At 46.8% G+C, this 25456-nt stretch overlaps 1 protein-coding gene across 1 annotated transcript in view; it reads left to right on the forward strand.

Moving 5' to 3' along the window:
• Positions 1–25456, forward strand: part of LMNTD2 (lamin tail domain containing 2) — a 57464-nt gene that overhangs the window by 7564 nt on the left and 24444 nt on the right. The window contains 4 exon segments of the mRNA XM_026657630.1: positions 5652–5843; positions 10747–10774; positions 10777–10902; positions 12490–12669. Of these exon segments, the coding sequence (XP_026513415.1) occupies positions 5652–5843; positions 10747–10774; positions 10777–10902; positions 12490–12669 (526 nt within the window).

The following is a 25456-nucleotide window of genomic DNA, read 5'->3' on the forward strand; positions in this document are numbered from 1 at the left end:
AGAGTGGTGGAGTGAACAGTGGCACAATGAACAGCAGTGGCCAGAGCTACTATATTTTAGTGACTTTGCTCCAGAATGCTAGATTTGTGACTGGAAATGGAAACTTATATAAATATGTTTCCTAGTAGGCCAAGATTTTTAAAATGCATTATTTGCCAAGGTTGTTATCTCACATCGTTGCTATCTTGAGAGGTCATTATGTTGGGGAGTTTCTGTACTAAACATTTTTATTATTATAATTAATTTTTACATAAGAATGGTCATACTGGGTCAGACCAATGGTCCATATAGCCCAGTATCCTGTCTTCCGACAGTAGTCAAGGCCAGGTGCTTCAGAGGGAATGAACAGAACAGGTAATCATCAAGTGATCCATCCCCTGTTGCCCATTCCCAGCCAGGTAAGCAGGCTGACTAACCTAGTGAGGAGGGCTTTAAACTAGGTTCACCGGGGGAAGGAGACCAAAGCCCTGAGGTAAGTGGGGAAATGGGATACCGGGAGGAAGCACGAGCAGGAGAGTGCAAGAGGGGAGGACTCCTGTCTCAGACTGAGAAAGCGGGACAATCAGCGAGTTATCTTAAGTGCCTATACACAAATGCAAGAAGCCTGGGAAACAAGCAGGGAGAACTGGAAGTCCTGGCACAGTCAAGGAACTATGATGCGATTGGAATACCAGAGACTTGGTGGGATAACTCACATGACTGGAGTACTGTCATGGATGGATATAAACTGTTCAGGAAGGACAGGCAGGGCAGAAAAGGTGGGGGAGTTGCATTGTATGTAAGAGAGGAGTATGACTGCTCAGAGCTCCGGTATGAAACTGCAGAAAAACCTGAGAGTCTCTGGATTAAGTTTAGAAGTGTGAGCAACAAGGGTGATGTCGTGGTGGGAGTCTGCTACCACCAGACCAGGGGGATGAGGTGGACGAGGCTTTCTTCTGGCAACCAGCAGAAGTTACTAGATTACAGGCCCTGGTTCTCATGGGAGACTTTAATCACCCTGATATCTGCTGGGAGAGCAATACAGCAGTGCACAGACGATCCAGGAAGTTTTTGGGAAGTGTAGGGGACAATTTCCTGGTGCAAGTGCTGGAGGAAACAACTAGGTGCAGAGCTCTTCTAGACCTGCTGCTCACAAACTGGGAAGAATTAGTAGGGGAAGCAAAAGTGGATGGGAACCTGGGAGGCAGTGACCATGAGATGGTTGAGTTCAGGATCCTGACACAAGGAAGAAAGGAGAGCAGCAGAATACGGACCCTGGACTTCAGAAAAGCAGACTGTGACTCCCTCAGGGAACTGATGGGCAGGATCCCCTGGGAGAATAACATGAGGGGGAAAGGAGTCCAGGAGAGCTGGCGGTATTTTAAAGAATCCTTATTGAGGTTGCAGGAAAAAAACATCCCGATGTGTAGAAAGAATAGTAAATATGGCAGGCGACCAGCTTGGCTTAACAGTGAAATCCTTGCTGACCTTAAACACAAAAAAGAAGCTTACAAGAAGTGGAAGATTGGACAAATGACCAGGGAGGAATATAAAAATATTGCTCAGGCATGCAGGAGAGAAATCAGGAAGGCCAAATCACACTTGGAGTTGCAGCTAGCAAGGGATGTTAAGAGTAACAAGAAGGGTTTCTTCAGGTATGTTAGCAACAAGAAGAAAGTCAAGGAAAGTGTGGGCCCCTGACTGAATGAGGGAGGCAACTTAGTGACAGAGGATGTGGAAAAAGCTAATGTACTCAATGCTTCTTTTGCCTGTCTTCACGAACAAGGTCAGCTCCCAGACTGCTGCACTGGGCAGCACAGTATGGGGAGGAGGTGACCAGCCCTCTGTGGAGAAAGAAGTGGTTTGGGACTATTTAGAAAAAGTGGACAGGCACAAGTCCAAGGGGCCGGATGCGCTGCATCCAAGGGTGCTAAAGGAGTTGGCGGATGTGATTGCAGAGCCATTGGCCATTATCTTTGAAAACTCATGGTGATCGGGGGAGGTCCCGGATGACTGGAAAAAGGCTAATGTAGTGCCCATCTTTAAAAAAGGGAAGAAGGAGGATCTGGGGAACTACAGGCCAGTCAGCCTCACCTCAGTCCCTGGAAAAATCATGGAGCAAGTCCTCAAGGATCAATTCTGAAGCACTTAGAGGAAAGGAAAGTGATCAGGAACAGTCAGCATGGATTCACCAAGGGCAAGTCATGCCTGGCTAATCTAATTGCCTTCTATGAGGAGATAACTGGGTCTGTGGATGAGGGGAAAGCAGTGGATGTGTTATTCCTTGACTTTAGCAAAGCTTTTGATACGGTTTCCCACAGTATTCTTGCCAGCAAGTTAACGAAGTATGGGCTGGATGAATGGACTAGAAGGTGGATAGAAAGCTGGCTAGATCGTCGGGCTCAACGGGTAGTGATCAATGGCTCCATGTTTAGTTGGCAGCCGGTATCAAGCGGAGTGCCCCAAGGGTCGGTCCTGGGGCCGGTTTTGTTCAATATCTTCATTAATGATCTGGAGGATGGCGTGGATTGCACTCTCAGCAAGTTTGCAGATGACACTAAACTGGGAGGAGTGGTAGATACGCTGGAGGGTAGGGATAGGATAAAGAGGAACCTAGACAAATTAGAGGATTGGGCCAAAAGAAGTCTGATGAGGTTCAACAAGGACAAGTGCAGAGTCCTGCACTTACGACGGAAGAATCCCATGTACTGTTACAGACTAGGGACCGAATGGCTAGGAAGCAGTTCTGCAGAAAAGGACCTAGGGGTTACAGTGGACGAGAAGCTGGATATGAGTCAACAGTGTGCCCTTGTTGCCAAGAAGGCTAACGGCATTTTGGGCTATGTAAGTAGGGGCGTTGCCAGCAGATCGAGGGACGTGATTATTCCCCTCTATTCGGCATTGGTGAGGCCTCATCTGGAGTACTGTGTCCAGTTTTGGGCCCCACACTACAAGAAGGATGTGGAAAAATTGGAAAGAGTCCAGCGGAGGGCAACAAAAATGATTAGGGGGCTGGAGCACATGACTTATGAGGAGAGGCTGAGGGAACTGGGATTGTTTAGTCTGCAGAAGAGAAGAATGAGGGGGGATTTGATAGCTGCTTTCAACTACCTGAAAGGGGGTTCCAAGGAGGATGGATCTAGACTGTTCTCAGTGGTAGCAGATGGCAGAACAAGGAGTAATGGTCTCAAGTTGCAGTGGGGGAGGTTTAGGTTGGATATTAGGAAAAACTTTTTCACTAGGAGGGTGGTGAAGCACTGGAATGGGTTACCTAGGGAGGTGGTGGAATCTCCTTCCTTAGAGGTTTTTAAGGTCAGGCTTGACAAAGCCCTGGCTGGGATGATTTAGTTGGGAATTGGTCCTGCTTTGAGCAGGGGGTTGGACTAGATGACCTCCTGAGGTCCCTTCCAACCCTGATATTCTATGATTCTATTCTATGATTCTTCTGGCAAACAGGCTAGGGACACTCAGAGCATGGTGTTGCATCCCTCCCCATCCTGGCTAATAGCCACTGATGGACCTATTCTCCAGAAATTTATCTAGTTTTTTTTTAATCCTGTTATAGTTTTGGTCTTCACAGCATCCCCTGGCAAAGAGTTCCACAGGTTGACTTTATGTTGTGTGAAGAAGTACTTCCTTTTGTTTTTTTAAAACCTGCTGCCTATTAATTTCATTGGGTGACTGCTAGTTCTTGTGTTATGTGAAGGATTAAATAACATTTCCTTATTCACTTTCTACACACCAGTCAAGATTTTATAGACCTCTATCATATCCCCCCTTAGTCATCCCTTTTCTAAGCTGAAAATTCCCAGTCATTTTAATTTCTCCTCCTGTTTCATACCCCTAATCATTTTAGCTGCCCATCTCTGTACCTGTTCCAATTCCAATATATCTTTTTGGGGCTGGGGTGACCAGATCTGCACACAGTATTCAAGGTGTGCACGTACTATGGATTTATATAGAGGCAATATGATATTTTCTGTCTTATCTATCCCTTTCTTAATGATTCCCAACATTCTGTTTGCTTTTTTGACTGCTGCTGCCCATTGAGTGGATGTTTTCAGAGAACTATCCACAATGACTCCAAGATCTTTTTCTTGAGTGTTAACAGCTAATTCAGACTCCATCATTTTGTATGTATAGTTGAGATTGTTTTCCAATGTGCATTACTTTGCATTTATCAACATTGAATTTCATCTGCCATTTTGTTGCCCAGTCACCCAGTTTTGTGAGATCCCTTTGTAATTCTTCACAGTCTACCTGGGACTTAACTATCTTGAATAGTGGTTTGAGCTTTGGCCTGCTAAACCCACAGTTGTGAGTTCAATCCTTGAGGGGGCTATTTGGGGATTGGTCCTGCTTTGAGCAGGGGGTTGGACTAGATGACCTCCTGAGGTCTCTTCCAACTCTGATATTCTATGAAACAGTTCTATCTGCAAATTTTGCCACCTCACTGTTTACCCATTTTTCCAGATCATTTATGAATATGTTGAACAGTAATGGTCCCAGTCGACCCCTCAGGGATACCACTATTTATCTCTCTCCATTCTGAAAACTGATAATTTATTCCTACCCTTTGTTTCCCATCTTTTAATCAGTTACTGATCCATGAGAGGACTTCCCTCTTATCCCATGATGGCTTACTTTTCAAAAGTCAATTTAAATTAAATAATTTAAAAAAAAAAATTATATATTTTTTTAGAAATCTAGACCTGTTATGTGTTTTGGTGTAACTTGCATTATCCTTATGTTAAATTTGCATTATCCTAACAAAACATTTACTTTATTCATATCTCTTTTATATATCTCATCAGCCCTGACCCCCCCCCCCCCCGTAAATTTGAACACCCCCCCCTAATTTCAATTCCTGGGGAAACCACTGCGGGGAGGGAAGCCCACAGGAGGGAATGGGAAGATGCTTCAGGGAAGGAAATGCAGAGAAAATTGCAGAGGAAGTTTAATAACTTCCTCTTTAATAACAGGAAGAGGGAGATAAACAGAAAGAGGAGGATGGGGAAGGAAGAGACACAAAGGACAGAAGTAGCAGTGGGAGCAGCTTGTCTCATTCAGTGATGAATGGGATGATAAGGCACTAAACAAACGATAAATAATCACTAACGGTTTAGTTACTACACAGAGGCCATATTCTCTGCTTGATCACTGTGCAAAGCTCCTACTGACACCTGTGGGCATGCATGCCACTTTGCACCGTGGGGCGTATACAGTCCTGAATTTACACCCTGGCCTATGTACTATAATGAAACATAGAATCCAGCCCTCTCACCCTTCATCCAGAGCTTTCACTCAGATGCTGATAAGGCACCAGACTGAAGGGAACTTGCATTCTATTTCCTGCTCTGCCACTGACTTACTGTGTGACCTTGGACTTGTCACTTCACCTCTCTATGCCCCTGTTTCATCCTCTATAAAACTGGATGATAATGCTTACCCATCCCATCCGTTGTTCAATTCATACATGCATGAAAAGTACCATGGCCAAGCTTTTCAAAACCAGATGACTAAAGTTAAGACTCCTAAATCCTTAATGAGCCACTTGAGTAAGTGGCACATACTCTAGAGGTGCACAGAACGTTTGAACCTCCCCGTGATCTGAGCATGGGTTTGGATTGTTATCATTTTAATGGAATATATATCCTTTGGTTCCATTGCAGAGCCCCGCCTGTGCAGCCAAAGGTCCTGCAGAAGAAGGATGACACCCATGTCCTGCGCTTGCTGCTGCATCAGAGGGACCTGGAAATCCAGGGGCTGAGATGCGCCGCTCAGAAGGAGCCAGCGGCCCGGCTCTCCTTCATTTTGCAGGAGCTAGTGAGCATGAGGCAGAGAGTGAGTGCAACCCCCACAAGGTGAGCAGCAGAAAACAAGGGGTTGAGGTCAGACACTGGTGGGAAATGTGATAAAGTCCCACTCAGTGACAACACAAAGACTGGCAAAAGGAGGGGAATCTGCCTGGGTGAAAAGGCCCATCTCACCATTATATATCCACACCGCCTCCATAAAAACTACAGTCAAACAACATTATTAAGGTTGCAAAGTCCAGCGCTCAAAAGTTAGGATCTACCCCCCTGGTGTGTGTATGCGTTATACTACAATCTTTAATGCATGAGCACAGGCTACTTTTGCCACAGGACGCCTGCCTCAGAACGTATTGGTATTATTTTACACTCTCGTGATTTTTAAGCGAATCTCATGAAATTTTGGACCCTGATTTACAGTGGCCACGGGTGGGTTGGGGCTCACGCTCTAGGCCTGGTCTCTAGAATCAGGGAGCACACTGTAGGGTGGAGAGGGTATAAGGAAACATGAGTGATAGAGAGGGCTGCCATAGATTGCAGGGGGCCAGGGGAAAGCAGAAATGAGGGAAGGGGGTCAAAGAGAGCGGCACAGGGGAGAATTCAAGGGAGCAAATCTTTGGGGAAGGAGGGAGGAGAACAGATAATTTATGCAAATGAGATCATGCATATTTGTCAAATATTTGTCAAATTAGGACACTGCCTTATTTCCATGGCAACTCCAGATTTCAGGCCCTACAGCCTTAATAGGTGATGACACAGCAACCCCTGGACTAGCAACTTCAGTTTCTGCAGCCCAGAAAAAGAATATAGTCACTCTAACAGACGGAGAGTCTCTTCCAGTGAGGGTGAGAAAGCTTAGCCCAGTTCCTCTTGGCTCCCCAAGTACAGCAGCTGCCTTTGGCTCACGTGCAGAATACATACACCCAAGCACTGATTTTCAGAGGTGTTGAGCACCCACACCTCCTACTGAAGCCAAGCAGAGCCATAGATGCTCGGCAGCTCTGAAAATCAAACCCTTGAAGCAAATCCAGCTGCCAGATGGATGCAAGACTCTGTAAACTTAATGTGCATCAAGGTCTCAATTTGCTTAGACCTGATCTTGCTTCCACTAAAGTCAATGGAAGCAGGAGCAGGCCAGTGGGGACAGATTTCCAGGACGTCAGCACCCACAATTGAGGTCCAATTTTCAAAAGAGCTCAGCACCCAGCATCTCCCATTGCTTGCCCTCGGTGCTGAGCCCTTTTGACAATCTGGTCCTGATTTTGGGTGCTGAGCACTTTTGAAAGTCTGGCCTTTAATGCCAAAGAGTCTAGCCAAGAATCGTCTCACTGGGAAATAAAGCAGAGTGAAAGAAAGTGATGTGACTGCATACAGCACCAGCCCAAAACAAGACTAGAGCAAAAGCGAAGGCTCTTTGCTCAAATAGACACAATCCCTAGGGGAAAAAAGCCAGGCAGCTCTGAGATTTCTCTGCAAGACAAACACAAAATGGAACTTTGGTTTTGGTGCAGCCTGTGATGGGAGAATGAAAGATTTCTGGGAAACCCACTGAAAAGAGGATCCTGCTCTTGCCGGTGCCACTGATTTGAAAGCCTGCTCTCTGGCACAAAGTTCGTGCCACCGGAAAATCTGGTGAGCTCAGGGCATGGAAGGGAGCGTTCCACATCACGGCTCTGCCTATGAATCACAGTGCAAACAAGGCTGCGCTCCTTCTGAAAGGGAGGCAGTGGAAATATAAAAAGCCATTCAAGCTCCGTGATCCAGAACATGAATAAACTGTATGTGGCAGAGAACAGCTACCATGCCTATTAAAAAACCCATCCTCCCTGAATCCTAGGAACCCGTATGGATACATTATATGACACAGCTATATGGGCCACCTCCTCAGCCGGTGTATACAGTCCTAGCTCCACTGAAATCAAGGAAGCTATGACAATTAACATCAGCTGTGGATCTGGCCTTATATATCCTAAATCACGTAGGGCTCCAGAGCAGGGCCTATGGGATCATTCTGGATAGGCCAGGGGATCAATGACCATACTGCAGTGAGCAAGGAGCAATGATCGTACTACAGTCACTGCTGCCCTTAGATCATGGCTCATCCCAGAAAAGTTCTTGCAGGAGTGTCCAGGATTCAACTTAATAGCAGAGCTGCATGAGCTGCTCTGTGTTATAAAATGGCCTTTGACATAAGTCACATGCGTTCCTGCTTGCCTGAAGTAGTGCTGACAAGTGATGGTTGTGGATATAGTTCTCACGCTCTGGGGCTGCTTTTCAACTGGAGCCACATCACCAGGTGCTCAGACACTGCAGGGATGAGCACGGTACAAACACCTCGACAGAACAAGGCACATTTAGGGTCAACTTCACCTTTGTAAAGCCCCTTAGTCATAATTCTCCCCTGCCTTGCACCTTGTGTAGTCATTGACACCTGCCCCTAGTGGGTGTGCAGTGTTACCATTCAGATTTGCTCCTGCTTTTATACCCACTTTGCACTGACTCTGCACATATGTAAATGACTGCATGGGGAAAGTTGAATCGAGCCTCTGGTGCCTGCAAAAGAAATGGAAGGGAGGGAGATTAGCACAGCCTTTCTGCTGCTGTTTGCTGTGTTATTACAATGATCTGTAAGCCATGGTTTACCTGGCTGGTTTTAGGACCCAGCGGGAGACAAGAGCCTGCAAAGAGCTTCCCTCTTTGAAGCATATTTGGTGAGTCCTTTGTGCATTCCAGTTCAGCCCCTGGAGTTGGCAAAGTCTGAGTCGGACCTGACTGGGGTCCTGCTGGCTGAACCTCAATCTGATGTACTGCCACTCACCTTTTCATTCTTGGATCATAGCTGGCACTGTGATGGTCTGTGTTGCCAGAGTATTTCCTCAGAGAGATGCCTGCGGCTGCAACGGGCATGCACACACACGGGCAGACACATACACACACTCTTGTGGTTTTGGCTTGGCTTCCAAATGCTGACTTGACCCCTCAGATCCTTTCGGTTTCCTCCCGCTCCACTGACAACTCTGGGTTTCCTGCATTTAAAGAACATACCACAGAAAAACCCGTGTTGAATCACATGCGCACTGCACTCAAAGCCAAGGGCGAGCACATCCTGCCTGGGAGCAGTGTTCCCATCGGAAAGACCAGTCGTGACATCAACACATCAGACGTGATGTCAAGAAGACACAAGTCAGAACCAGCACAGGGCGGAAGCCCTATGTGGCTCCCAGCCTTCCCAAAGGAAACAGTACTCAGGTTTCATCTCCTGTTAACATGGCAAGCTTCCTGGTACCTGATCAGAGAGCTCAGAGGCAGCCCTTCCACCTCAGCTTACTGGGCCACCAGTGACAATGTCTGTACCCAGAGCAAGTCACTTACAATAAGAGCCTATCACTTAACTGCTAATCACCAGCCCTGATCTGGCCCCATCTGACTGCATGTGTTGATGCTCCAGTTAATTGCATAGTAGTTACTTGCATAACACTGACTGGAGGTCCAGATCCTGTGTGCTCAGAATGGGGGGTAAAAGAGCCAGTCAGAGTGCATAGTCTCTCCATGATCACTCATCTTGCTTTGAGAGGGCATCTGGATTTGAAGCTGGGGGCCCCTTTGATCTGCAGTTAAATGCTTTACCATTGAGGTGGTTCTCAACCTTTCCAAACTACTGTACCCCTTTCAGGAGTCTGATTTGTCTGGCATACCCCAAGTTTTACCTCACTTAAAAACTACTAGCTTACAAAATCCAACATAAAAATACAAGTGTTCAAGTACCCTAGAACTGAAAAATGGCATACTTTCTCATTTTGTCTGTATGAACTTTTAGTTTGTACTGACTTCACTAGTGCTTTTTATGTAGCCTCTTGTAAAACTAGGGAAATATCTAGATGAGTTGATGTACCCCCTGGAAGACCTCTGTACCCCGCAGTACGCATACCCCAGTTGAGAACCACTGTGCTATATCACTCCTCCTCCTGCTGCAATGCAACCTTTTAAATGGGGAAAAGTTGAAAAGAAAATGGGTGTTCCCCTAAAATAATCAACAGTAGCAGAACTATAATAAAACTCCTCCCACATCCAGTATATTAATCAGAGACAGACTATCCGCCTCAGCCTCAGCACACAAGTTGCCTCAGGTACGTAACTTTAGAGAATTCTTGCTCCTCCCTTTCTGGGTGGCCTTTTTATACTGGAGCCTCCTGAGCTTCTGTTACTGCTCCAGAGTTTGCAAGATAAGGACACCAGGCATTTAAACTGGCTTGGCATAACTTCGTTAATGTGTCACAAAACTAGTTTGGAGGGAGGGGGGCTTCAGTCCCCAGTGATTCCACCCCCATCAGGAAAAGTTCACATACAATTTGTGCAAACTGCTTTACGGCTAGGAGTGGAAGAGGATGTGGAAGCTGCAAGGGGCTCAGGAGTGTAATGAACATAATGATCATATTGCTGATGTAAAGATCATAGTACTAACCAACGAGCAATGTTGATGCATTCGAAAGGGAGTCCCTAACCAGTCTTGCCCAGGGGACAGAAAGGTAGGTAGAAATTCAAAAGGAGACAATGGTGGTAATTCTTGTGACCTCATTTCATTCATCCTCTGGCTATAAGGCAAGCAGAAACACACACACACAAGGAAACACTGGAAATTAGGGTTAGCCGTCTGTCTAGGCCAGGGGTTCTCAAACTGGGGGTTGGGACCCCTCAGGGGGTCACGAGGTGATTACATGGGGGGTCACAAGTTGTCAGCCTCCACTTTAAACCTCGCTTTGCCTCCAGCATTTATAATGGTGTTAAATATATAAAAACATGTTTTTAATTTATAAGGGGGGGGGTGCACTCAGAAGCTTGCTATGTGAAAGGGGCCACCAGTAAAAAAGTTTAAGAACCACTGGTCTAGGCATTTACAAGGCACCAAGCACAGTGGTTGTCTCTAAAATGTCTGAAACATGTCTATTGTATTGAGATATCTCTGAACATGGTTTGGAATTGGAAAGAGAAGTGCAATGATCTTGTGGGTTTCTGTAGGTACCAAACCAAAAGAGACCAGCCAGAGCATCTCCAAAAGGAAATAGACAGACTGAGCTCTGAATTGCAGGCTGAAAAGGAGCTCCATATGAGGGTAAGTCACTGAAACCCAGCAAGGGGGAGGATCTCAGACCCTGGACTCCACCGGAGCAGGAACTTCTACACTGCTATTTTTAGCCCGGCACTCCAAGCCCCACGAGACCAGTCAGTGGACCCAGGCAGGTTCTGAGACTTGGTGCCACAGACATTTTTTTGCAGTGTAGACGTACCCTGACAGACCAGGCTAGCCAGGGCTTAGGCACCCCACAAGCAATAGAGGTAGTGAAAGAACTGTGGAGCTGGATAACAGAACAAAATCACCTGTAATTCTCAGGGCTAAGGCTATGTCTACACTAGAAACACTATAGTGGCACAGCTGCAGCACAGCAACCGTGCCGCTGTAGTGTAGACACTTCCTACAGCGAGGGAGGGGTTCTTCTGTCTCTGTAGTAAATCCACCTTGCAGTTAGGGTGACGGAAGAATTCTGTTAGCCTAGCGCTGTCTACATTGGGGCTTAGGTCAGATTAACAACGTCTGAATTTTTCATATCCCTGAGCAACGTAAATAGGTGTTGAGCTAAGTTTTAGGTGTAGACCAGGCCTAAGTAGCATGCGGACACACCCTATACCATTGTTTTATAAGTGAGGACCGAGAGATCAGTTCTGAAAGAGGCAGGTGTGGGCATTAATGGGCAAAATGAGTCCAATGACATCCGTGCCACATCTGCAGACTGCTGAGCGGCTGACAGGCCAATATTCACCGATAAGAACTACAAACAAATACAGAGTCAGGCTAGCAGAAACTGGCTCATCCACACACATACATTTAAACAACAACCACGTCAGTGCACTGACTGTCCAGTGTAGGTAGCCGTTGTCATGGTTAACAACAGGGCCCATGCAATGCTCTGCACTGAGGCCATTCCAGCTATTATAGACTGAACGTAAGAAAATATGTAGGGAGCTGTGAGAAGATGGACTGTGCCCTGGATGTTCAGTCTAGTCCAAGACCCTCAGGTGAGTGGGATGCGGGGGGTCTTACCTGCAGCCTGGCTAGTGTGAACTAATGGATGGGTGTACTGATTAACCTCTTAGACTGCATTGGTTAAAGATTCAGTCTCCTGAGGGCTACAACATCAGGAATATTATTAGCATTAAGAGACCCTAGGAGCGCACTGCTGCAGTCTAAGAGATTAATCAGTAATCAATACACTCATCCATCAATAAGACTACATGTGGGACACAGACTATGTTTTTTGGGACTGACCTTTCATTGGCCAAACCACTTGTCCATCTCCTTTCTCCTTCTGGGTGAGCTGTAGCTTGCCGCTTACAGGAGAGTGTGTTTGTGGTAGTGACTGGGGCTTTAGAGGTAGCGGGTTCAACCCCTGCTGACAGCCCAACACGGGGGCGGGGTGTCATTACAGGCCTGAGGCCAATTCGATCGCCACCATCCAGGCTCATTCCACCAGCTGGGAAACGGCGCAAATATTGATGGTGAGGGAGTGAAGTGTCCCATGATAAAAATGAGAGTCACGCAGCAGCATAGGAGCTGGAACTAGGGCTGCTGGGGGTGCTGCCAGCAGGGAATATGGCCCCAAGTGGTTGGCTTTGGCATTTACAGTTTTCCTTTTTTTAAAAGGAGATGCAGGTCTTGAAGGAGAAACTCTGCAAATCAGAGCTGTTGGTGCAGCAACTGTACAAAGAGATCGCGAGGCTGGAGAAGTCACAGCCTGGGAGACCTGCCCAAGGCCTCCGAGCGCCACAGGAAACAGAGGCCAATGTGAAGCAGGATGATAAGCCAGAAACTGAGAGTTTCGAGGTAGGAACTAAAGCTTTAGAGAGCTGAGAGCAAGTGAGTGAGAGCAAAGAAACAGAGGGAGAAAGGAGGGGAGGGGGGACTGAAAGACACTAGGGGTCAGAGATGAAGGCTGCACAGTCTCCAGGCATCAGGACTAGGATAAGATTAAATTGCCTGCTCTACAGATAAATCCACTGGCCCGTGACTTAACAGCCCAATCAGCAGGGAGAGAAGGATACTAGCACTGTCAAAGCATCCTCTCGAAATGAACACACACATCACCCCAGAGACAGAAACCCCACCCACTCTGTAAAGGGGTGGCCACTATCCTACAAGCTCTCCCCTCTTCCCACCACGCTGTCCCCATCCACACACACCCGGGCCCTGATTCTAGTCACCCACTACCCTGATCTCCAGCCTTGCTTCCCTGCAAACTCTTTGCCATCCCTCAGGGCCTTGAGTACATGGCCCCCTGCTGGGATGGGGGCTACTCATCCCTCCTCCTGGGTGGAGCCTTAGAGACAGGGAGGGATGGCCCGGGAAGTTCCCTTCCCAGAAGCCTAATGATGACCCCTGCCACCTCCATTCCCGGCAGGGTCAGGGCCATGGTGTACAAAGGGGGGTGCCTGTGGTGCAGGGGTAGAGGCAAAGAAATAGCACATGCCGCGGGAGGGGTTGTGAGCCTCACCCTGCTCCTTGCTGTCAGTGTGAGCCACCCTCACTGTAGAGCTGCCCCGTTTCCAGGAGACAGCACCAGAAGGAGCCGGGCTCAGAGGCAGCCTTGCATGCTGCCTCACCTCTGTGGCACTCTCTGAACTCGCTCTGCCCTTGCTGGGGGAGGCTCGCATGCCTGCCAGAGATCTGAGTCCATGTCACTCCCATGCTGTAATTCATTAGAGGCTGGGTGTTCCATTCCTCCAGCTGGTGCTTGGTCACTTCCCTGCAGATTCCTCTACCCAAGAACCATTCTCCACAGATTCTCTTCCCAGCCACCTGTCTATAGCATAAAAACAAGAAATGCCCTGCTGCTTTTCTGACCCACAAACAGCTAGGTCATTCCCAGAACTGACACGATTCACTGCGCTGCCCCGTACGCCCTGCCCATGCCAGTCTTTTTGCCATGCCAGTACCCTCTGTGCTCCCCTCCTTGCTGACATGGGGCTCGCAAGACACTGAAGGAGGAGAGAGGTAGCGTGGCTAAAACTGAAGTCACACCGGAAGGACAGTCATTGCTGGTTCTCCCAGTGCTTCCTGTCCTCTGCACAGCTTTCCTTCGCATTGCAAGCTCTTGCAGGCAGGGACCACAACTATTGGGTGCATTACACCGTGCCAATGCTAAACAAGTGATACTAAGCAAGCAGCCTCAGCTGGCGACACTCCCTGCTCCCACATAACCTCTGGCTCCAAGCTGCTGCTCATCCCCTGATATTTCTGGATGTTGCTTCCTTTTCCTGTACCTGATGCTAGGGATTAGGGAGCCCTCTACTGGCTGGGCACTGAACAGATCCTTTCCCCCACAGCTCATTCAGGCCCTGATTCAATAAGATATTTAAACACGGGTCTAACTTCAAGCTTTGATTTCAGTGGGACTCTCCATGCGCTTAAAGGTAGGCCCGTGCTTAAGTACGTTGCCGAGTTTGGGCAGGGGGAAGGTAAGCAGTAAAGATCCAGCAGATTCATCCATGGCATGCACTGTGCCTACTGCTCAGAGCTCAAGTGGCAGTGACATCTTCTCTTTGCAAGCCCTAGGCAACAGAGGGCGAGGCCTTTGCAAAGCGATACACGCTGGGGCTGGCGTGACCGATCCTGTCCAGTAACAGGCAGTGGTACACACTACAGGGAATCTGAACCACTTTATTCCCTGCCCCAACAAGCAATGAGAATTAGGATGGGAACGAAAAGCCATCCACCCCTCCTGTGAGCCAGCCAGGTCTAAATGAAGACGGTGGCTGGCCTGGAGTAGGGGGCAGATTTGAGAAGACCTCTTTATTTACCCTTATAGTCCATGCCTGCCTCCCTGGGGATGCTGAGCGGCGATCAGCTGTGAAAGCCTCTCTGGGAAAAGAGAAACGCTCTAAGCTGAAGCCGTGTCCCTCAGACAGAGATGTCAGTCACTTGAGCCTCAGGGGGAGGCCTGTGCAGCTGCACTCTGGGAGTTTAGCAGAAAAGGTTAGGAAAGGTGTATGGCTGAATCAGGGAAGAACAGCGCCTGTCACAAGCAATTACTTTATTATCATCAGTACATAAAGCCAGAGGAGCAGTGCAACCAAGTGGCTAATTCAAGGAGAGCGGAGGGGGAGAGGAGAAGGAACATGTATCATCATGTATATTCCTCTATTGCACCCTCTTTACTCGACCATATTCAGTGCCCAAGCATTTTGCGTGTGACAGACAGAAAAGATGGTCCTGAGCCGGAAGCCCAGATTCAAACACCCACAGATTTTGGAGATTTCAAAATCTGAGCCCAGAGTCAAGTTTGTAGCTCTGGTTATAGCCCAATTAGAATGGGGTGAAATGTGGCTAGGAGCCAGTGTAAATCTTCCAGGAGAAATGGATCTATCAAGAAAGAGTGAGTGGCCAGGCCTTACGGAAGTTTCTGTGCCATACATGCAGAGTCTGCCACATGGCTGGAGAGAGTGGGTGCACAGCTTTAGGTTGCACCTTGCGGCTTAGAAAGAACTCTAAGAATGCAGGAGACTTGCCAAGTCTCACTCCGTTAGCGCTTGATCCAAAGGTCACAGAAGGCAAGGGGAGGCTGTTCATGGACGTTAGCGCGTGTTTGATCAGGCCTCTTGAGAGAGACTCGCTCATTTGGGCTAACGATTTTTAACATCTCTCACTCTTCAGCTGAAGGAATTTTGAAGTCAGTGTCTCTTTACAGGTTTTACGGCTACAATCTGGTAGTTTAGTCCCACAAATTTGGGTCTTTTTGGAGAAGAAGGATGGTCTTGTGGTTCAGAGGTTGACTGACCTGGGATTAGGGAGCTGTGCATTCAACTTCTGGCCCTGCCACCGACACCTTATGCGACTATGGCTGCATCACTTAGTCTCTCTGTGCCTCAGTTCCTCATCTGTTGAATGGGGATAATAATGCTCCCTTTGTCTGTCTTGTCTAATTTAGAGTGTACACACTTTAGGGGCTGTGTCTTAGTATGTGTTCATACAGCACCAAGCACAATGGGGTCCTGCTCTCAGGTGGGGCCTTTAAATAGAGGTTTATAATAATAAATTATTAATAAATGATTAATAAATAATAAAGAGGTTTTGCAAGATCAAACAGGCATAGAAATGACCCTGCCCCCAATTCTAATGAAAAGCTTGTTTAAAAACACACTTTTCATATTATCATTAACATACTGAAAAACAATATCAAATTATGTATATGTTTATCCTGATTAACCTTACCTAACACACTCATACTTCTGCACCAGTACAATCAATCTTAATCAGTGGTTCTCAGACTTTTGTACTGGTGACCCCTTTCACATAGCAAGCCTCTGAGTGTGCCCCCCTTATACATTAAAAACACTTTTTAATATATTTAACACCATTATAAATGCTGGAGGCAAAGCGGGGTTTGGGGTGGAGGCTGACAGCTCGCGACCCCCCATGTAATAACCTCGCGACCCCCTGAGGCATCCCGACCCCCAGTTTGAGAACCCCTGATAACCATTTCCATGTATCTCTCACCTCCTAATTCCACTTTATTTAACCTTTACCAAAAATCTACATGAGAGGCACTTAGACCTCTAGACATTGACAAAACAAATAAAAGTCTAGTTACCCTTCGCTGCACATAGTGTCCAAATGTAAATAGTTGTTCTGCCTTCCATGTAGGAGACTTTCTGGAAGTGTTCCCTTCTTCTGCTATTTTCCCTTTGTAAATCACATGTAAGTTATAATCAACTGCTATGTATATCCCTTCATATAGGAATAATTTGACCTGTTCCTCATCTGCTTTCCCCCTCTATATTTGTCAAGTTTAAAAGGCCCATTTGTGTTTGGTGAGCCTCTTATTGTTGTCTGTATTTATTTTGTTCAAAAGTAAAAACACAGTGACCATACACTAAGATCTGCTTGATCCCAGTATAAAGCAATCTGTCATTTCTTCCATGGCGATGGTTTCCCAAGCTTTATTTCTCCATGCCATTGATCTAATTCAAAGATTTGTGTTTACATTTAAACCTCCCCGGCATTGTTTGCAACCCAAACACAACAGTATTGGGCTGGTGAATGAGAACTAAGAAGGGGAAATGACTAGTCTATTTTCATTCTCCAGTCTGAGTAAAGAAAAGGAAATGGTGTAACAGGTAATAAGTCAGTTATTGAGTTTGATTTTTAATTTTTTTTCAAGTCTAATAACCTACATTAGTAACCCAGGGAAAGCAATTTGCTTTCTTCCACCCCTAAAAATCTAAGATTTGTAACTCAACAGCATCCTTTTAAAATCTCATTTGTCACAGGTTGGCAGCATCGCCGGGGGCACTATTAGATCAGATTTTGTTCTTTGCATGGTCGCCGTGTTAATCCACTCCTTGTGGGACAATATTTTGAGTAGAGTGCTCCCACCTAACAGGAAGGCTCAGTAACTGCCCGAAGCCAGGAAACCCGGTCCTTCTTGGGGGGCTAGGATGTTTTGTGGATCAGTAACAATTCTACATATTATTCCAAACAGGCAAAACCTTTGTTGCAAGGCTCGGTCACATCATGACTTTGCTCTTGGTCAGTATATGAGCAGCGAATATGCCAGGTTGATACGAGTCTTTCCTGCTTCCAGGATGTTGACAAGAACCTCACGAAGGGTTATGTATTAATTCTGGCTGTTTGGAGGCCACTATCCCTTGTTCCGTCTCCTCCTCAGTTCTTGATGGTTTTGATCTCTGGGTTTGTGCTTCTTAGTGGGATCCTCTATCGTAAACGAACCAACAAAGGTTGCCTCTGTCTTCACGAACAAGGTCAGCTCCCAGACTGCTGCACTGGGCAGCACAGCATGGACGTGTGTTATTCCTTGACTTTAGCAAAGCTTTTGATTCGGTCTCCCACAGTATTCTTGCCAGCAAGTTAAAGAAGTATGGGCTGGATGAATGGACTATAAGGTGGATAGAAAGCTGGCTAAATCGTCTGGCTCAACGGGTAGTGATCAATGGCTCCATGTCTAGTTGGCAGCCAGTATCAAGCAGAGTGCCCCAAGGGTCGGTCCTGGGGCCAGTTTTGTTCAATATCTTCATTAATGATCTGGAGGATGGCGTGGATTGCACTCTCAGCAAGTTTGCAGATGACACTAAACTGGGAGGAGTGGTGGATACGCTGGAGAGTAGGGATAGGATACAGAGGGACCTAGACAAATTAGAGGATTGGGCCAAAAGAAATCTGATGAGGTTCAACAAGGACAAGTGAAGAATCCTGCACTTAGGACGGAAGAATCCCATGCACTGCTACAGACTAGGGACTGAATGGCTAGGCAGCAGTTCTGCAGAAAAGGACCTAGGGGTTACAGTGGACGAGAAGCTGGATATGAGTCAACAGTGTGCCCTTGTTGCCAAGAAGGCTAATGGCATTTTGGGCTGTATAAGTACGGGCATTGCCAGCAGATCGAGGGACATGATCATTCCCCTCTATTCGACATTGGTGAGGCCTCATCTGGAGTACTGCGTCCAGTTTTGGGCCCCACACTACAAGAAGGATGTGGAAAAATTGGAAAGAGTCCAGTGGAGGGCAACAAAAATGATTAGCGGGCTGGAGCATATAACTTATGAGGAGAGGCTGAGGGAACTGGGATTGTTTAGTCTGCAGAAGAGAAGAATGAGGGGGGATTTGATAGCTGCTTTCAACTACCTGAAAGGGAGTTCCAAAGAGGATGGATCTAGACTGTTCTCAGTGGTACCAGATGACAGAACAAGGAGTAATGGTCTCAAGTTGCAGTGGGGGAGGTTTAGGTAAAACTTAGATATTAGGAAAAACTTTTTCACTAGGAGGGTGGTGAAGCACTTGAATGGATTACCTAGGGAGGTGGTGGAATCTCCTGCCTTAGAGGTTTTTAAGGTCAGGCTTGACAAAGCCCTGGCTGGGATGATTTAGTTGGGGATTGGTCCTGCTTTGAGCAGGGGGTTGGACTAGATGACCTCCTGAGGTCCCTTCCAACCCTGATATTCTATGATTCTATGATTCTTATTCACCAATTGAGGGCCTGATCCAAAGCCCATGATGTCAATGGAAAGACTCCTACTGACTTCGCCAGCTATAGGTTCATAGTCATGGAACAGTTGCAGTTCACCCTCTAGTTCAAACCCAGATCCTTGCCTCTTGCTGTGGACTTACAAAAAACAATAGCAGCACCCCAGTCTGCCTGCTTGGAGATCAGTACCTCCAAGGTTCAGGCTGAAAGTGTCTTCCTACAACAGGATTCCGACTGAATTGCCTCATGTAATGTGAGCAGCTAGACACCCCAAACTCAGTAAGGTTCGACAGTGACGCCGGTATAGACCTGAAAGGATGTCAGGTATCACTGGGATGGGACAGGCTACAGAGATATTCAGTATAATCCTAATGGTACATGGCTAGAAAGGGTGCCCAGTCTACTAGCTTCTGGTCAAGGGCCTCACTAAGCTGCCATGGTTAACATGGCAAGGTCTGGACACTGAGGACCAGAAGAGCAGTCAATGATCAAGAGGCCTCCTTGCTGTAGGGCTGCTGCTAAGGATAACTGGCACATATCTAGATGGTCTCATGGGAAGCACTAGCCCTAGGACTCATCAGATAAGTGCCGAGTTCCGGACTGTGCCTCAGACATACTGTGACACCTTGGGCAAGTTGCTTAATCCGTGTGCCTCAGTTACCCATCTGTGAAATGGGGCTAATGATACTTCCCTACTTCACAGGGGAGAGGTGGGATAAATTCATTCACATGCATGCTCAGGTATCTTAGAGAGGAGCAACTAGAGAGGGGAGAGGGAGGGATTTCTTATTAGCTGGAGTCACGACTGTGCATAAAAATGTCTCTTTAGTGCAGAACTCCATTTTGTAACTTGCAAGTGAACTGTGACACTCTTAATTTTAAATTAAATTATTTAATGTATTAAATCACTGCCTGAAGCGCATCTGATGGGGATTTGCTTTTAAATCCCCCCACCTCCACATACACACAAAACATACTTGGTTTTTAAAATAAGACTGGATGTGCATAAATACCTGTCCCATAGGGAAACAGTTTGTTTTCCTTTGCATTTTCTCTTCTTCTCTCCCTGTTGGTCCCTCTCTTCCCTCTGCCCCTGCCTCACACCCACCTTCTCATGTGTATATTTTAACAGACACCATCATGGGAAACACAAGAATGTTGACGATTCAGAATGGAATTTCTCAGAGGGTATAGGGCATTACAGGGCTTTTAAAGCTGAACGGAAGTATGTGTGTACACTCACACATGTGCACACTGGGAGAATAACTGCTCTAACCAGTCACGTTTAAACAAGGTTATGGCTCGCAGTATTCAGTTTCCATGCCCAGTTTTAATAGGATCTCCTTTTGTTGAATGAGACTCATGCAAGCCAAACATAAACTATGCAGAGGGGCATTCGTTTTTTTATTTTCATTTAATTTTTCCTGGGAGTTTATCAGTGTTTATTACCACAGCAACAAAAACAGGTGAAAATCAGTGGAAAAACCTTTTTCTGGGTAAATATTGGGGTTTATTTTGGTGGACAGGGAAAAAGGTATTCAGTAGATTAATGCTTTGATGAATGGAATTCATTGTGGTTTGCTGCAGAACTAAAAACACAATGCTACCTGTGAGTTTAAGAAAACAATAGATCTCTAATGCCCAAATAAAAATTTTCATTTGAATAAACAGTTTACTGTTGTAGTCTTAGAACTATCATCCTATACATATTTACATTTAATAATTGGGCCATACCATTTGCAGCACATACACTCAACTTCATCCTTTTCTCCTGTTTTTTGAACACTTTTGAATACTTCCTTGTGTTCTGAAACATATTCTGATAGAGATTTTCGTTTTCTTCCCATTTTAGTGGATCAGATTTTTAAACCATTATCTGCTAACAGCTTGAAATGTGTACGTGAGATTCATCAGTATGTTCAGATGTGCACGCACCTCAGAGCTTGTGTGCGTGCCTGTTTGTTTACTGTGTGTCTCTTTTAGACTAATACATAGCCTTACTTCAACGGGCAGCTTTGCATATACACACAGACTAATGAATTATCGTAATACATACAGCTCACGCAACGTATTGCATTTTCCTAATAAAACGGTTATTTTTTATATATTTGAATGATACAAAAGTAGGGTGAAAATTGGAAAAAACTAAACAACACTGAAGAACCCGGGATTTTTTCAGTAAAAATCAGTTTAAACTGAAAATGAAGGTGCTTAACTATGCAGCCTATGTAATCCATAGCATGGTTTTACAACACAGATCTCAGACAAAATAAAAACACCAACACTTGCACACGCTGGTCAGGGAAAGTGTGCTAGAGCCCTGCTAGTAATAGCCTTGTTCCAGCACTATTGTAGCTATCAGTTTCTATACCAGTGTGAATAGGGGCCAAAAAGACAAGGATCCTGCAGATAACTGTCTGCTAAAATGCACATAAGCCTTGGAGAGGGAGCAAGTCACAGGCAAAAGACAAGAGCAGAAAAGAATAAGAAAGGTGCAAAATTAGAGTTTGGGCTGGTTCCCACTGAAGCCAATAGCAAAATTCCCATTGACTTTATTGGTATTAGAATCCAGCCTTCAGCCCCCTCCTGGACAGCTGCCCTATTATAAGGCATGTGTGTGTGAAATTCCAAAGCCAATCTAGCTAAGCACAGTGTCTCCTGTTCGGGAATTAGAACTCTCATTTGGCACAGAAACCTTGGCAGAGGGGCGAGAACTTTGGAACAGGTTTGAGCCTGTAGTGCTGGGGAATCTGCAAATTGCATTACAGCAATGGTATGTGGTATGCAGCTCCGCTCTAATCCAGAAGCGGATGGAAGCTAGGCAATGGGCACGCGTGGCCCCAGGCCAGGGAAACTCACAGCGCTGCGTGCCCTGGATGGCTCAGTTTTGATGTAATGTGGTTACAGAGCAGAGCTCAGGCAGAAGGCATCCAGTGGGGGTGGGGATAGCGTGGGGGTGCATGTGGGGGCAGGTCACAGCCAGGGCTGCCCTTATATCACTGCAAAATACCGCCCCTGCAATTGGAAATAGATTTGTAAGGAGCAGCTGAGGCGTTCCCCCTTTAAGGCAGGTTTCTGCATGGGGCAGGTCAGCTGAGGGTGGCTCTTTCAGCAGTTACGGAGACATGAGGTGAGGAACAGAAGGCAGAGCTGGATTAGCTGGGCCACACAGCCCACAGGCTGCTGGAGTGCCCGTGACTTCAGGCAGCAAGGGCACATGGGGAGCTGGGCACATTTTGCTGTGACTCCCCCATATCTGGCAGCGTGGCTTATGCAGAGGGGACTCAGAAGAGCTGTGGAAAGAGGAGTTAAAACCCATTAAGAGAGAGGAGATACGTGCTGAGCAGGAGCGGTGCCAGGGTTTTTGCCGCCCAAGGTAGCAGCGCTCCTCCTCTGAGCATTCGGCGGCGGGGGGTCCTTCCGCTCCGCCTCTTCGGGGCACTTTGGTGGCGGGTCCTGGAGCGGAAGGACCCCCCGCCACCGAATTTCCACCGAAGACCTGGAGCGGAAGGACCCCCCGCCACCGAATTTCCGCTGAGGACGGCAAAATGCCATCCCCCAAATCCTGCCGACCAAGGCGACCACCTAGGGTCGCCTAGTGGAAGCGCCGGCCCTGGTGCTGAGTCAACAAAACTTCTCTGTAGGCTTAGAGGCAGGTGCTGGGGCCTGCTCTGGTGGCACAAAGTGGCTGGAAAGCCCGTGGATTTGGCCTAAGGACCACCCTGCAAAGGGGACTGCTATGGACCATCCACCCTCTTCGCCCCAGAACAGGACTAGAGGATCCTAGGAACTAACGGACTGGGTCGGACCAGCGCTCATCCGGCTAGTCTAGGCTCTGGGTATGGCTACACTGCAGCTGGCAGGGAGCCTCGCACCCCAGGCAGACAGGCTTGGGTGAGTGGGGCTCACGCTAGCATGTGGACGTCGTGGCGCCCGCAGAGGCTCGAGCTAGCCATGTGAGCTCAAGCCCACCCTAACCCTGGGTCCAAGCTCAGGTGGCTATCGCAAGCCTCTGCCGCAACATCGATTCAGCTATTTTTAGTGCGCTAGTGCCAGCACCATAAACACACGTCTGTCTATGTGCAATAGACAAAAGTGCAGATACCCCTTCTGGGCCCTGTACCCATTGCTTCAGAAGAAGATGCAAGAAAGCCTTCAGTAGGCAGTTATGGGATAACCCACCTCCCAATTTCTTGTTTGTTTAACATCCTTAGTGTTGTAACTCAGGGTGTTCTTGCTAATCATCTAGACCTCTTCTCCCTTTTTTGAGCCCTCAACAGTATCCTGTGACAGTGAGTTCCACAGCTTAACCTTGCAGCGTGTGTGTGGAAAAAAATATCTCCTCTGAGCAGTTTCAGATTTGCCACCTTTCCATTTCATTGCCTGTACCTTTGCTCCTGTTTATTTGCCCTTCTTGTAACACTTTCCTGATCTACCTTTTCGGTACCGTTCATTGCTTTGTACAGTCTCACATGTTCCTTCTGACTCCTCTCCTCTCTAAGGCAAACAAACTCTCTGCTTCCATGGAAGGTTTGCCATGTTTCTCATCGTCTGTCTCTGACCGTAATTAATTTTGTGGTATCCTTTGAGGCTGGATGGCCAGAACTGAACACAGTATTCCAGATCAGGGCACCTCAGCAATTTAGATAATGCCAGTGACAAAAGCCAAAAAAGATAAAATTCGATAAATAAACCCAGCATTGCTGAGGTGTCAGAATCCCGCACTGGCTGAAAGCAAGTCCATAATCGTCACTGCTAAGGAGGGAGCTGATCCTGCAAAATTGAAGTTAATAAGAATTTGGCCATTGATTTCAATAGGAGCAGAATCAACCCCTAGATTCATTATACCATTTGCCCACTAGGGGGAGATATCCAATAAGGCTTTGCTGCATATGGAATTCACATGTTATTTCTCCCCACATGGCCGAGCTTCCTTCTGTTTTTAAAATCAACGTTTGTGACTTTAGGCAAAACAAACAAAGTGGTGGAAAAGCAGATGGCCCTGTTTGTTTATGGGCATCTTCATGCAGACACACAAGAGAGGAGTGGAAAGAACAGGAGTACTTGTGGCACCTTAAGAGAGGAGTGGGGGATCCTTTGGAATTTGAAGTCAAAACGTGACACACCCTAGTGAAATAAGCAGAACCAGAGCTGAACTAATGGGTGGAGATTATATTTCAAACCTTCCAATCAGTCACGAATAAGGCAGATGGATCCCCAATATGTAAAGAGTGAAGCAACCCAGGATGACCTGCGGGATCAGTGAGGGGTATGCTCTTCAGCAGCTCTGAGGGGCTGCAAAGTGCATCCCATCCCATTAAGAGAAGGGGATAAAGAGGCCTGGACTCTTTAGAATTCACTCCTTGAGATTCAAGAGGAAAACCAAGCCTGGGGCTGGAGGGAGAGGCAGGAGAATGGGGTTAAGCAATGGGAGACGCAGGAATTTAAAAATAAGATAAATGTGAAAGGGAAGCAGAGACCCAGTGGAATTCAGAACAAACACAACCAAATCAGCAAAGCCCCCTTTGTGAGCTAGTGGCTCTTAGGTGTTGCTTACACTATCATAATTGCACCCATGGGTGCAGCTGAACAGGGTGTGGACCATGACTCAGCTGCGAGTATAGCCAAGCACAAACCAGTTTCTGAAACGATGCTAGAACATGGTGTGGGCTTGGCTACTCTTGCAGTTAAACTGGGACAACTGCACTTATTGCTGACATCCATTGGCAGTAGGGGATAGTTCCTGTACCGTAGACGAGGATTTTCAGGACTGCAAACTTTTAAGCATTGTCACCGACTCATTGCCATCTTCTCCTGTTATCTGATACTGTATTAATTGCTTAGCTGGGGGAAGTGAGCCTGGCAAAAGCAACAGGTTTTTCTTCTGACACCAGGTAATAATATTTATGACTCCACTAGCAGAGACACTTCATCACCTGTGAGTGAATTGATTCTGAGGCACACTCCCCACTAGGTGGCAGCACAATTGCACCAGTGAGCATGCTACAAAATCATCCTATTACTTGGCACAAATGTGGCACCTTTCCTCCAATGATCTCCAAGCTCTTCCAGGACAGTTAGTTTTGTCCCACTCTTGGTAGGCAGGTAAGCACTTTAGGGAGAGGGAATTGGAGACTTAATGGAGGAAGGTGACTTGCTCTGGGTTCTTCTACATACAGTAGCAGAGTCAAGAAGAAAGTTCTGATTCCCCATACCCTGCTGTAACCACTAGCCCATGCACGAATTACAGAGACTGCAAGTCTAAAACAAGACAGCATGGTGTTTTTCAGGACAGACCTTTGATTCTCAGAGATGTTATTTTCTTTCTTCACATCTGCTTCGGGTGACAACTTAAGCATGGTTAAAAAAACGGAAAGGAAATATCCAGCTAGTACGGCGACAGAGGACAGAGAGCAGTCTGACTCTGGTACAGTGGGGTTAGAAGTCCTGTTCAGGGTCTTCTCCCAGGCTCTATGCCAAGTGAATAAACACGCCCTCCTCCCTACAGATCAGAGTGCAGACCTGATTGGCCCAAATAGCGGCCCTCAGTGACTCACTGCACTAAATTCTGGTTTCGCTTTTTATAATCTTCCCCCAGTCCTGCGGATTCTTGATGGTCCCCACTAGACAGAT

The sequence above is a fragment of the Terrapene carolina genome, unplaced genomic scaffold (assembly GCF_002925995.2).
Source record: "Terrapene carolina triunguis isolate 2854851 unplaced genomic scaffold, T_m_triunguis-2.0 Scaffold250, whole genome shotgun sequence".
Classification (NCBI taxonomy): domain Eukaryota; kingdom Metazoa; phylum Chordata; order Testudines; family Emydidae; genus Terrapene; species Terrapene triunguis.